Source organism: Mesitornis unicolor, unplaced genomic scaffold (assembly GCF_000695765.1).
Source record: "Mesitornis unicolor isolate BGI_N332 unplaced genomic scaffold, ASM69576v1 scaffold41786, whole genome shotgun sequence".
Classification (NCBI taxonomy): Eukaryota; Metazoa; Chordata; class Aves; order Mesitornithiformes; family Mesitornithidae; genus Mesitornis; species Mesitornis unicolor.
Window position 1 is genome coordinate 11,408 of NW_010192429.1, and position 13,393 is coordinate 24,800.

The 13,393-nt window shown below is 47.8% G+C and overlaps 2 protein-coding genes across 2 annotated transcripts in view; one reads left to right on the forward strand and one right to left on the reverse strand.

The window, feature by feature from the left end:
- RAB1A (RAB1A, member RAS oncogene family) overlaps positions 1-2,601 on the forward strand; it is a 13,949-nt gene extending 11,348 nt beyond the window's left edge. Inside the window, exons 5-6 of the mRNA XM_010187092.1 lie at positions 111-242; positions 518-2,601. Coding sequence (XP_010185394.1) covers positions 111-242; positions 518-715 — 330 coding nt within the window. The 3' untranslated portion in view covers positions 716-2,601. The remainder of the gene's footprint in view (positions 1-110; positions 243-517) is intronic.
- Positions 2,602-4,106: 1,505 nt separating this feature from the next.
- Positions 4,107-10,351, reverse strand: CEP68 (centrosomal protein 68kDa). The gene is made up of 5 exons (XM_010187093.1): positions 9,968-10,351; positions 8,040-9,488; positions 6,555-6,677; positions 6,217-6,313; positions 4,107-4,138 (listed from the first exon to the last, which is right to left on the reverse strand). The coding sequence occupies exons 1-5, from the start codon at positions 10,349-10,351 to the stop codon at positions 4,107-4,109; spliced, it is 2,085 nt and encodes a 694-aa protein (XP_010185395.1).
- Positions 10,352-13,393: the final 3,042 nt, after the last annotated feature.

A 13,393-nucleotide genomic window follows, 5' to 3' on the forward strand; every position in this document is an offset into this window, starting at 1 on the left:
CACGCTGATAAGTTAAGTATGCTGCTTCAGATTCTTTCCCAGTCCTTACTGAACACTGCTGAGCTTTCTTCTTGGTTAAGGGTCTTGCTTACAGTTCTCTTATCTCCTAGGAGTCTTTCAACAATGTAAAACAGTGGCTGCAGGAGATAGACCGTTATGCCAGTGAAAATGTCAACAAGTTGTTGGTGGGGAACAAATGTGATCTGACCACAAAGAAAGTAGTAGACTATACAACAGCAAAGGTATGTTGATATTAATGTGTATTTGCTTGACTGAGCACCTAGTCTGGATTGTAATGCACTTGAGTAAGTTCTAGTGCAGACTCAGTGCACAAATGTCAAGGTACCATAAATGCAAGCAGTTTAATGACCCTCTGCTGTGCAGGTTGCAGTCAGATGGGAGTTTGGGAGTGGGGCAGTGGTCTAGGAACGTGTGGCTTATCCAGCAGTGTGCCAGGGGATGTGGTGAGGTATGAACCAGTGTATGAGCTTACTGTTCACTGTTTCTCAATTTTCAGGAATTTGCAGATTCTCTTGGAATTCCGTTTTTGGAAACCAGTGCAAAGAATGCCACAAACGTAGAACAGTCTTTCATGACCATGGCTGCTGAGATTAAAAAACGAATGGGTCCGGGAGCAACAGCTGGTGGTGCAGAGAAGTCCAATGTTAAAATTCAGAGCACTCCAGTCAAGCAGTCTAGTGGAGGTTGCTGCTAAAACTTGCCTCCCCCTTTTGTCTCACAACAATGAATTTGCAATCTGAACCCAAGTGAAAAAAAATAAAAAAATTGCCTGAATTGTACTGTATGTAGCTGCACTACAACAGATTCTTACCGTCTCCACAAAGGTCAGAGATTGTAAATGGTCAATACTGACTCTTTTTATTCCCTTGACTCAAGACAGCTAACTTCATTTTCAGAACTGTTTTAAACCTTTGTGTGCTGGTTTATAAACGTGTAATCCTTGTTGCTTTTCCTGATACCAGACTGTTTCCTGTGGTTGGTTAGGATGTATTTTTGTTTTGATGTTTCTATTGGCATGTTTAGACGTCAGGTTTAGTCTTCTGAAGATGAAGTTTAGCCATTTTGTATCAAACAGCACAACAGTGTCTGTCACTTTCCATGCATAAAATTTAGTAAGATATATGTAAGATCTGATTTGCTAGTTCCTTCTTGTAGAATTATAAATGGAAAGATCACACTATCTGATTAATAGTTTCTTCATACTCTGCATATAATTTGTGGCTGCAGAATATTGTAATTTGTTGCACAATATGTAACAAAACTGAAGAAATGTTTAATAAATATTGTACTTATTGGAAGTAATATCCAGCTGTATGGTGATAAATATTGTCTGAATTTGTATGGCTAAGGGGGAAATCAGGCTTGCATTGTGCACAAAACATATCTGTGTGCAGCCATGGTTCTCAGACTTTCTAGTAGACCAGAGACCTTCCCTGCAAGTAAAGTGAGTGACTGTGGTCCTAAAGGCTGAGCTGTCATGGTGCTTAAGGCACTTGTGCTGTACCGGAGCCACTCAGCCAATGTTCCTGGAGGCACAATGCACTCTGAATGTACAACAGTTCCCTAACTTAGTCTTGGAACTTAATTTATTTCTCAAGGACTCTATTTGGAGAATTTCTGTCTGCTTTGTGTAGGAGGGGAGAGAACAGTATTTCCCTAATGTGAATGACTTCACCATAACCTTGAGGCGGTATAACTTTCTACCAGTATAGTACGTCTTTTCTACCTACTGTTGATTTCATCCTCTTTTAATCAATACTCTTCTGACTTAGTGCAACAGCTTAGGTTCTATTCTGTTGTGTGTAGAGGCATCACAAGGACAAGAAGGACAGTAAGGCCCCACAACAGACTCTGTTGCTCGAAGTAGGCACTATCTTGAACAATTTGGAACTAACCAGCAGCCCAGAGATTTTGGACAGTGTGTGATTCTTTGTACAGAGCTAATCAAATCATTAGTGCCTGATGTCTAGCTAAAAGCCACAGGAAAGCTAGCCTATAACACTTCCTATACATGTAAAATTGTTCAGCTTTATCTAAACTCAAATGTTCAGCCTATTCTGTAAATAGCCTCATGTTTGAAAGACCATGTAACATTCCCCTAGTAGTAAATACACCCTGTGATAGTAAAAATATAGCCTAGGTATGTTGTGAGGTATAAACTAAAATCGGTGCAAATATCCTCTGATCTTTTTTTTTTTTTGAGGGGGGGATGACTTTGGCTAACAGCTTTCTTCAACATAGTTGCATCAATCAACAGGCAATTGTAATACATAAACTATTGTCATGGTTAAGTTGAACTCTTCCACTTGAGACCTTCACAATAAAGTGATGTGCTTTCTATTAGAGATGTGCTTGTTGGTATAATTCATTATATCATGTGGCTTGCTCCTCCCGGAGAGTTAGAGCAGTAGGAGTAGCAAGTGCTGCTAAGATCAGGAAGTGAACCAGAAGGAGGTGTATTGAGGGTAAAACATCTTCCCTTCGGAGAAGTGCACAAATGAACTTAAATGTCAAGATGCCTGCTACATACTATCCAAAACAATGTTAATATATAAAGTAATAAAAGCATTGCAAAACCAACTTGGGCTACACCAGTTGTTTGGTGTTTGTTTGGGGGTTTTTTAAATGTTTTGTTTTTACTCTTTTTTTTTTTCCCCTGAAGTTGTTACTGTGCTGCTGCTGGAAGTGTGTGGGAGAGGGTAAAGCAGGCCTAAAAATCCTGAATGAGGGCACTGTAGTCTCTTAGCTGTGAGCTGAAATATTCAATACCTTAAGGATGAGCCTTGCAAGTGGTAGCAAGGGGGCAGCTGGGGCCTTTCTGTGCATGGAACTCCTGTCCTGCCCCGCTGCAGGCTTTAAGCATTACCTGAATGCTCATAGGCACAGGAGTTGGGTGTAGGTAAAGCCAGGGAGACCAGGCCCCCTGGAACCATTTGCTTGAGCCTTTTTTTTGAACTTACCTTTAAATTGTCACCTGCAGCTTGGCAATTAAAAAAAAATTGCCCTTTAAGCTGAGGAGGTGGAAGATGGGGGAATATTAAAAAAAAACACAACCCACAAAAGTAAATGAATTCTTTGTCATCTATAACTGCTGCAGTGTAACTGTGCTTTTTCCCTTGGGCTTGTGCAGTACGGAAACTTAACTTTGTTCTGTTCCCAAGAATGGGAGGAAGTGATGTGTGCTGCACAGGAACATGATGATCACCATTTAGCTTAAAGGTTAATTAAAGCCAAGTACCAACATTGTGTGGTTGGCTGTAACTTTTTTGGCCAATTAACCTTGTTAAGTTGCTTCAGAGGTGTTCTTTTTTGTTGTGGAAAGGGTTTGGAAACCCGTTTGGGATGAGCAGTGATTAAGTACACCTGCTGCAAGAGGGAAGGCACAACTCCTCACCCAGGAAAACCAGCACAGCGTTACCATGACCACTGCAAGGAATGGGTAACAGCTCTTTGTACATAACCTGGGTCTGCCCTGGGCCTACTCACCTCTATTATTTTATCGAGATTCATATAGCATATTGGCTCTTGGTGTTTATGCAGAAGAAAACTGAAAGTTAAACTGAAAGTTAAATAGACTGCTTCAGCAGGGAATGGTGACTCTCAACAGGAGTGCAGTTTGCTCCTGAGAGCCAGAAGGATTTGCTGTTTCTTGGCTTCTAGCACCTATTTTTGAAGAGCATAAACAAAGCATGAGAACACAGCTATTAAAATCACACAGCTTTACTTGGAAGTGAGTTGCACAGCACACTATGGATTACTTGGTTAAAAACCAGTGTGTTTTTGATGTTTTGCTAACATGTGGAACAGGCCACTTTGATAAAAAAGGAAAGCTACATTAAAACAAACAAAAAAAGGTCAGGTGTCCATTCCTCACAGAACTCCCCAGCGTAGCCAGCACTGTTAACTGCATGTCCCAGGAGCCAAATGGCTGCTGCACAGCTTGCCTTTCTCAAGCCACAGTGGAAAACCAAACCGAGCTCAGGCCAGGCTGGCCAACGCCGACTGCAGTGACTGTATGGATCTGCAGGAGGTGAGTGAGGTGCTCTGGTGCTTGCTGTGGCTCCTCTCAGCCATCCTGGGGCTGGCTAACGAAGCCCAGGTCTGACAGAGGCAGCACCTGAAATAAAATGCATTAATACTGTGCTTTTGCTGCAATCCAACAAACAAACCCACTCCCTTGCCCCACCACTACCAACCCCCCATGTTACACTTAAATCACGTTCACATGCGCTTGGTAGTGTACAGGATAGAGTTATGTATATTTAGTGATTTAAAAACAAACCTACATAAGATACTGTTACTCTCCTCTAAAGTGCTGGAAATAATTATTCCCCTTTGCAATACCAAATTTTAAGGCATGCCGTGAAGTGGGCCATGGGGAAATCAGCAGTCTGAGTTAATGGGGGTAGGAGGGTGGGGAGAGGCAGGGCGAGGTTATCCTGCAGTTCCTAAATTCCTACCTCTTGGTGCGCAGCAGCTGTTAGGAGCCTTCCTGCAACTCTGGACCCAGTGCCTTGCTAACACCCAAGAATGTTTTGTACAGACGCGGCTTTATAGTGATCACTTTATCACTGCGTAAGTGGCCGAGAGATGTGGCAGCTCACAGCTGCCCCCATTTACACTGCCACCACTGCCCTCAAATATCACACACCCCTCCACCCCTTTACGTTAACATTCCACCGTGCCCTCCTGAAACACTGCAGTTTTATTTGAAGGAAGATGTTAAAGAAATCAGCAAAGAAGGTTTCTAACATCTGAATCAATTCCCTTTCCTGCCATGAGATGGCTAACAGAACTTTTCTTTGAAAAAACAAACAAAAAATACCCCTTTCCCATCTTCCCTCTGCTGTGCAAGTGATTTCAGCAGAGCAGCTGTCTGTGCCGGACGGCTGCTGTCCCCTGCACCTGCCCGACAGTGACCTGCCAGCTCCCCTAAAGGCGCTGCCGTGGCCTTCAGCAGGCTCTTGGGTTTCATCAGCTGGGTCACCTCCACCTTCTCGTCCCATGACACACGTTTAAAGACAATGGGGCATCCATCTTCAGATCGCCTTTACTCTTAGGCTTTTCAAACATCAGATTAAAAGAAATTATACTAAAGCCCGTGCTTGCTAATTTCAGTGTTGATCTTCCTACACCTCCCTTCATCTTCCCCCCTCTGCAGAAAGGCTGGTTTGCCCCCCACTCCACTCACCCACTGAACAGCTGGCTGCTGCACCCCCTTGTCCTCCATCCCGTCTTTGCCCTGCACGGGACCCACGGCAGCCAGAGCAGACTCATACAAGTGCTCCGCACGTGTTTCCAGCTCTTCTGACTGTTTCACAATCAAACCCAGCGTGTCTTTCAGAACTGGAAAGCAAAACATACGGTGGAGGCAGCAGTAATGTGACAATTCAATGTCTGGAAGAGCAATAGGAGAGAGTTCCACTCTCCCAGACAGACTTTTTGAAGGAAATAAAGTGTTAGAAATCAATAAGCTGATCTTCATCCCATCCAAGTTGTGATGCAGTTTGAAGAGGGTGGGAAGTGACTCAGGAGCCCCTAGGCTAAGAGCAAAGATACAGAAATAGAAGCTCCCACAGGGAACCTCTGAGGCTGTGTAAGAACGCCCACCCATACTGCAGCACTCAACCACTGAAGCTCTTCTGGTGACTGCAGACGCAGCCTGCCCTTTAGAAACCCCTTGTGCAGGATGCACCACATCACCAGCACAACTGCTCCATGCTTGCCATGCCACCAGAAGGCTGGGCTGTCTCCCCAAATTGGCTGCTGCCACCTGCTCTGGGATGCACTAAGTGCAAGCAGGGTGTGAAAACCACCTCTTGCATTGGACAAAAGCATCTCCTCCCAGCTGCATGCCAACAGCATCCCACAGCCCCATGGGAGCTGACCACACTGCAGGATAAAAACCTAAGGGACCCATAAGAAGCAGCAATACCTCCATCACCCATGATGGATGGCATGGTGTAAGGCATGGGCAAGGGCCAAGGCACGGTGCAGCTGAAAGTGCTCAGGAGTGATCACTTCAAACTTCCCAAGTCACCTCACCTCCAAGTCTCCAGACAGCAATGGAGGTGTAAAACCCTTTTCATTCCCATACAGCTGCTCAATGGCAAACAGGGATTTCAGGGGGTGGACGCTATGACCAGCACCACCAGCTGTGCCCACAACCAGCCCTGCACAAGCACTCCTCCCCACCTGGGGAATTCGCTGCCATGCAGTCGAGGAGAGCTTCTCCCCTCTCCAGCACACTCTCCGTCAGGCTCCGGTGGTCAGCCACATCTTTCCTGAACTCCTGGGAAGGGAAGGAGAAGAAGAGCGCTGCTTTAGAAGGGTTTTTTTTGGAAGAGACACTTGCAGCAGGTTGTCTGGGGAGCAGTTTCCCCTAAGCAGGTTCCCAGTGTTCCCAAATTCAGCTTTGCACACCTGATGCACCCCACATCACCCACCTGGACTGTGCCAGCCATGTCTTACTTCGTGCTCCCAGCTGCCCGCAGCACCAAAGAGGGGGAAGAAAAGCCAGGGGTGATACCTACTGAATAGCGGTGCAGCGATGCCTTCGCACTCTCGGCACCCGTCGCTGCTGGGACCCAGCTGTTGGTGATGTCCGCGACGTCGTACAGCCAGTGAATCAGCTCTTCCAGCTGGCAGCAGAACATCTACTTAACGAAGCAGAACAAAAGGAGTTACTTATTTATTTCTGCAATGAAGATACGGCAGGTGCAGCAATAGGTGAGCCAGCAGGGTTTCAGAAAACCCCTGCTCCCTCCTGCTCTTCTGCAGCGGGGCCAGTGATGTGGTGTCCCCTCCCCTCAGCACACAAACATCCCTAAGCTTGGGAAACAAAGGGTCAACAATTAAAAAAAGAGAAAAAAGAAAAGGGGGGAAAAAAAAAGACAAAAAGCAAAGTAAACCCCTAAACACACCCTAAAACCACAGTGTGGCAAGAATTGAGGGTCACCATGTAATGGCTGGGATGGGGAGGTGTCAGAAGCCAGTGGCACCGAGGCTGAAGGAAGGGGTTTGCCTGCACCACCTCCCAGCCAAAGAGACACCCTCCTCCTCACTGGAACCACACAGTTAATTTGCAGTTGCTTTTCCCCAGGGGTTTGTCTTGTTCAATTAAGTGCTTCCATTTATTTTTAAAGCGTCTCGGTAAGGGATTATTTTTGTAAGATGCTGTACAAACCCCAGAGGCTTCTGCTCTCACTGGAACCAGACTCTAGCCCTGCTCCTTGAGAGTTGGGGTTTTGCTACAAAGCTGAGCTGCTTCTCGCTGGCATCATGATGTGGGGTGACAGGTACACCCTAAAGCTGACCCTTTTAAACTGGCAGTGTTATTCCTACACAGGAGGGGGGATAAGTTGCACTGGTGTTTGCTGCTAGGTGCACAGCAATGATTATTCTCTTGCAAACAGCCCAGCATTGCTTTCAAATTCAGGCTGGTGCTGAGGTGGGGAGGGAGATGGAGAGCAATCCCTGCTGGGTGGGAGCACACCACCAGTGGCAGGATGGCTACGAAGCATCACTTGCCTGAAAAATAAAAATTCACAAAATAATCAGGAAACTCTTCAGAAAAACCCCACCAGTTCTGCCTGGTCCCTTCAGTAGGACCCAGCCCAGTGAAGCTGAGTGAGCCCAGGCTGAAGGGCAAGGCTGATCACACCGCACTAAGCAGCCGGCGAGATGGGGCGAGCAGCGAATGCCAGGTTTCATTCTGCTCCAGCTCCAACCATGGCCCTCACATCTTCCCTGGCGCAGCAGTGCTGTGGGCTGGGGGAAGCAGAGTGCCACATTTCCACTGAGCCCAGCATGGTGATGCTGAGCCCCAGGAAAGGCGAGGGGGGCTCTTGCTCCTTCAGAAGAAATTATCTGCTCTGATGAGCCTCCCTACACAAATTACAATCAGCTGCCAGGCATTGAACATCATGCAGAAGGGAAAACCTTAAATAGGCCATAAACACAGGCACATTTTATGCAAGTTTTTCCCATAATAAACTTTATTTCTGGTATCAGCCTACCTTAATGCACTGGGCAAGGGACTCACTCTCCTGGCTCTTCTTCAGATGCCCCTTGACCCATGGCTCATTTCGGCACGTCCCATCCAACGTGTCCTCAAGACCGGTTGGTAGATGAAGCCCCCGCAGAGGATCCCTAGGGATCCGGCCACACGATTCAGTGTTTTCCCAGCTGGGCTTTTGAGATGGGTGCCACAGCCCAGCATAATCCTCAACATTCCGTCTTTCGTCCCTGTCACCTGCTTCCCCAGAAAGAGCCACCTCAGATGAGAGGGGCTGCCTGCAGTTGCTGTGACGTGGAGGGTTGCAGTGGTCCTGCCTGGGTGTCCTTATAGTTAAGGAAAGACTGGACAAAAACTGAGCCAGTCTTTCCAGCTCCTGCAGCCTTGGAGGCAGGGAGAGGAATTCTTCATCACCCTCCCAGTCTCGCCTCAGGGGGAGCACTCGTGTTGTAGGTAAAAACCCATTAGTGCTTTCTGCCTGCCTTTTGTAGCCTGGGCCGGGGCTCCCCCTGGGGCACCAGCTTCTCCCATCCACAGCAGGGCAGCCAGATAAGCCCGGCCCAGCTGACTCGGGCATTACATCCTTAGCAAAACCTCTGGAAGGATGAAAGGAAGCACTCTTTGTCAAGGATGTTTTTGCAATAGGTAAAGGTTCATAGTATGAGCCAGCTCCTGAGCAGCCCCTTTTTCCAGGCCCTGGGGTGGAGTACTTCTCTGCAGAGGCCATGAACCTCTGATGTCCATTTTCTCTGCCTCCCTGAGCCTTGTCACCTCGGCCGTAGATGCTGGTGGACCTTGACGTACCTGCAGGGGAAACAGAAAAGCTGTCCAAATCTATTCCTGAGTCATGGAGGAAAGGCTCCGGCATCTTTCCCAGCTTGTATGTTGGCTTCAGAGGATAAGCATAATCCAGCAAATCCTCGTACTCTTTATTGGGGTTCCAGTGGGGCGAGTGACGGTTGGGGGATGGAGGTAACGAATCCGGTATGGTGCACACCCAGTAATTGGCTTGGTAGGACGACATCTCTCTGATGCGCCCCATGGTGGTGCGGTCATCACACAGAAGGTTGAAGGGCTTGTGCACCCATGGTGCCCTGCCCTCTGCCGCACCCCACCGACAGTATGGGTCCTGGGTGGCACCGGCCACAGGAGAAGGCATGTCCACACTGGCTGGCAAGATTTGGGATTGCTCTTTGGAGAGGCCATTTCCTTCTGAAGACAGAGTAGAGAAGCTTGATGCGGAGTGGTTCTGCAGGGCACTCTCGGGGCTGAGGGGGGTTTGGGGCTGCAGGAGCTCCGGGGTGGAGGAAAATGGGGATTGAGATGCCAGCCTTTGGCTCCACTGGCTGGCATGGGCATGGTGGCAGCTGGCAGCAAGGATGCTCTCCTCTGCAGAGTTGCATCGGCTGGGAGGGCTGGACACCAGGTCGCAACAGCCCAATGCCTTCACCTGGAGGGAAAAAGGAAAGGGAGAGAGAGAGAGATGCATAAAATGAAACACAGCATCCAGACAAAAGGCTCCTTTGTACTAGGACATGGAGAGAAAAGCCCTGCCCTGGACCCACTGTGAGGAAAGGCTGGGAGGGGAATTCTGTTCTGTCTGTGGGACAGCATGCAGCTGTCCAGAGCCCAGAGCGGGGCTTGTTTAAGAGAAGGCATCCAAGGGCTTGGGAAGCTGCATGAGTCATTTGGCAGCAAGAGACACTCAGTTAAGGCAATATGAGAATTGAGGCAATGGCTCAGGTATTGGAGCCCGAGCCCGAGCCCTTCCCCACCGCACAGCTCAGCCTGGGGCTGGGGTGGGTGCACTCTGGCTGGAGGAGATGGAAAGCTGTTGCTGGGACAGCCCAGACAAACAATTCCCCACCTCACCTGCGACCACCTGATGATGCAGTGACACCTGTACACCTGTGTGTACAACCCTCTCACCTGCTGTTCTTCTGAGGAGAGGAACCGGTGGCCAACACGATGAGACCCATCACCACCATCAGCGGCTCTACCAATTAACATCTCTGTCTCCGAGAGGCTTGCTCTTGCTCTGGAAAATCTGGATGTGGATGCTAAAGACACTTCTTGGCAGTAACTCAAGCCTCCCTGGGTAACACCAGTGGCCAAGTGACTGCATCCACTCACTGCCACGCTCTCCATCCCTCGCAGGCAGGGCTTGGCTTCCTCTGCCTCTAAAAGCCAGCGTGGGCTGTTCACTAGCTCCGCGTAGTCAGTCTCCACCTCTGTGGAGTCCCATCTGTCATCACCCTCGGGCTTCCTGCTCAGCAAGCCCTCAGAAAGGGACTTTCCCACATCCATGGCCATCGGGACAGAAGTTCTTCTGCAAGACGATGCCAAGCCTCAGGCTCTCTGAAATACACAACATAGGGTAGCAGCAACTCACCATCTCCCTGCGTCTCCATGCCATGTGAAGAAACTGGGTATATCTAATAACAAAAAGCTTAAGCATGTTCTTGGTTGGACTCCAAAAATCATAAAGTTGCATCTTGGTGCGTCAAGTGGGAGAGAGGAAAGAGCAAACATTCACATCTCAGTAGCGTTTTCTGGTTTGGAGGACATGTCACACAGGGAAAATCTAATTAAAGCTCTGGTCGCACAGAGAACAAACCTGTGCTTTACACCTTGCTGGTATGGTGCAACTGTCTCCCAGATTAATGGCCAATCTCACAAGCAGTCTGTGCACCATGAAGTGACTGGGCTTGAATTAGACATCATTTACTAGGACACAAAGCACCTATTAGCATTGCTGAGCCCTGAAGGCCGTTGGTGTGGAAAGTTGAGGCGTTTTTTAAGAGATAAACTCAAAACCTTGAAATGGAAGTGAAGTGAGAAGTATATATGAAAAATTAGAGGGGGAGGTAGGACGCTGTAAAACCCAAACTTGATGCTTAGTTCTGCAGCTTCTACCTCAGTTCATGAAATTAACTCTTTGTGAAATTCATTAATGGAAATACTTGCTCAACCACTGACACATTTTCAAGCGTGCTGTACAGCCAAGTCCATTGCATTTTGCTGCAAATCCTTTTAACAGGAGATATTACTCCTGAAGCTGGAGCTCCGAGTGCTCCACACACAGAGATGCTCCACCACCACCCTCTCGCCGCCCATGCTGGACTCAAGCAAGGAGCTGCAGCAGGAAAAGGCAGAGCCAAATCCAGAAGACCCAATATAGCATACAGGAGACTGTTTTGCGAACAGCAGCCAGACCCAAGCGTCTCTGCTTGCATTTTCTAAGCTAGCAGGACTCAAAAAGACTCTCAACACAGATGAAACCTTGCAGGCTCCTCGCAGAGCATTGCAATTGGCACTGCCAAAACCCCCATGCTCAGGCACAGGTCTCTGCAGAGCCCCTCACGGCAATATTGAGCCCTCTTCCAGCAACTCCAGTCCAAAACTGTGCCAGCATTAGGAAAACACCAGCAGAGTGGTTTTGCCGATAACACCCCGGTGGGTAGAGGCGTACCGGGTGGAGAGGCCAGCACCCTTGAGCGTCAAGAGCAAACTCAACTTAAAAAGGAGGAAAGAAAAAGTCTTCCCAAACAGTACTTGGAAGCAGGAAACAAACTGATACTCACACCCTCTGTCAGCTCTTTTGTCGCGATCTCGCTTTAGGATCCACCCCTCCAGCAACAGGGGTTTTCTCATGGGCAGAGCCCATGCACAGAACAAAGCGCGGCAGGGCGGTGCGCCGGGTCTCCAGGGGAGACCGAATTCCCGGCACAACGCGCAGCCGGCACCGTGGCCGCCTTCCCCCTCCCCAAGAGCCGGCAGCCCACGCGATTGCAGGGCAGCTGTATTCAGTACTCAGCACAGCCGCAGCTGCGGGGCATACGAGCACAGCTCGGGCTCTCCCAGCCCTCCACGCAAGCTGTGTCCCTCTGCTGACACCTCTGCTCACCCACTCGGTCACCTGAGTTGCCACCAAATACAGCTCTGTGCAGGTCACATTATCCTAAAATCGATGGTATTGCTCTCTTTCCCCCCTCCCAAAAAAAGCTGTCAAAAAAATCCCAAACAAAAAGGCACGGTAATTGCAAGAAAAGTAGCTAGTAAACCTACTCCCACTAAATTCTTGTACAATATATCATAAAAACACATGTAAGTCTGTATTTTGCTTAACAGAAGGTAGATTTCTGTTAAACAGAAATCCCAGACCACTAACAGTATCCCAAACCACTCACACACCCATGTGTTTCATATGCAGTGTGTGTGTGATTTCGTCACATATCCATCACACAGATTTTAAGGCAAATGGCCTTTGAGCCCCAGGATGCAGCCCCCTGTTACCTGCCAGCCTGCACTGACTCCCATTCAGTCACTCTTAGTTGGTTTCCTTTAGACAGTCATGCAAGCAAGTATTAGTGAAGCAAATGCCAAAAGGTCAAATCCAACTTAAGGGTGATTTAAATGCCCAGAAAATTCCCTGAGATACACTTGTTTACTGGCTTTAAAGCCAGGGCCCTGTCCGCAAGGAGAAACGATGCTTGCTGGTTGCGTTCCTCCTCCTCCAACTAAAACCTACTGAGCAAAAAGCTGCAGGGCGATCAATCGTGAAGTACGGTGTACTAAATCCCAGGATCCGTTTCAGAGTCACGCAGGCTGCTTCAGCTTCACCGTGCTGGGGGCAAGTGATGCAGCAGAGAACATCACTAGTTACCACAACGTGAATGGGCAGATCACTGGCTCTAATCCCTCCTTGCATGCACCGGCAGAGCTGTACACCCAAAAATGAGCTGGTAAATAGAATTCTTAACAGAGCAGAGGGCGCTGGACACTCACAGTTTAGGACATAAACGACTCAACAATCAGCTTGGTTGTTGGGTAGTGATTTTAAAAATATATAAGCGAAACAGAAAAGCTTAACAAGGCATCAAAACAGACTTTAAAGTTTTAAATTGAATGTGCAGTAATTAACGATCAACCTCAATACCCTTTATTTTTAAAAGATGTCATGTTAAATTCAAAGTGATGTTGAACATCATTATCTCCATCAGATTTTGTGGCTTGAGTCATGTGCCAGTCAGCCCAGCAAACACAACTATAAAAAACATATATAAGCTCAAATTTGTAAATTTATTCAAAACCTGTAAAGCATGTGTTAAGCAACATAAAAAAAGAAATTAGAGGTCACAACTCATCTGTTATTATGGTAATTGCACGCAGGGTTGAACTACTCTGAACATTCAAGACTCTGTTAATCTTATGGGTGCAGCATGCAGTAATATACATTTCCATGATGCCATCAGTCTTTAAAAAAAGAGCGAGTGCTGGTTCACAGGTTCATTAAATCTCCCAAAGCTAACTGGAAGCTAAAGAGAAACGAGGAAATTTGCCAATACACACGAG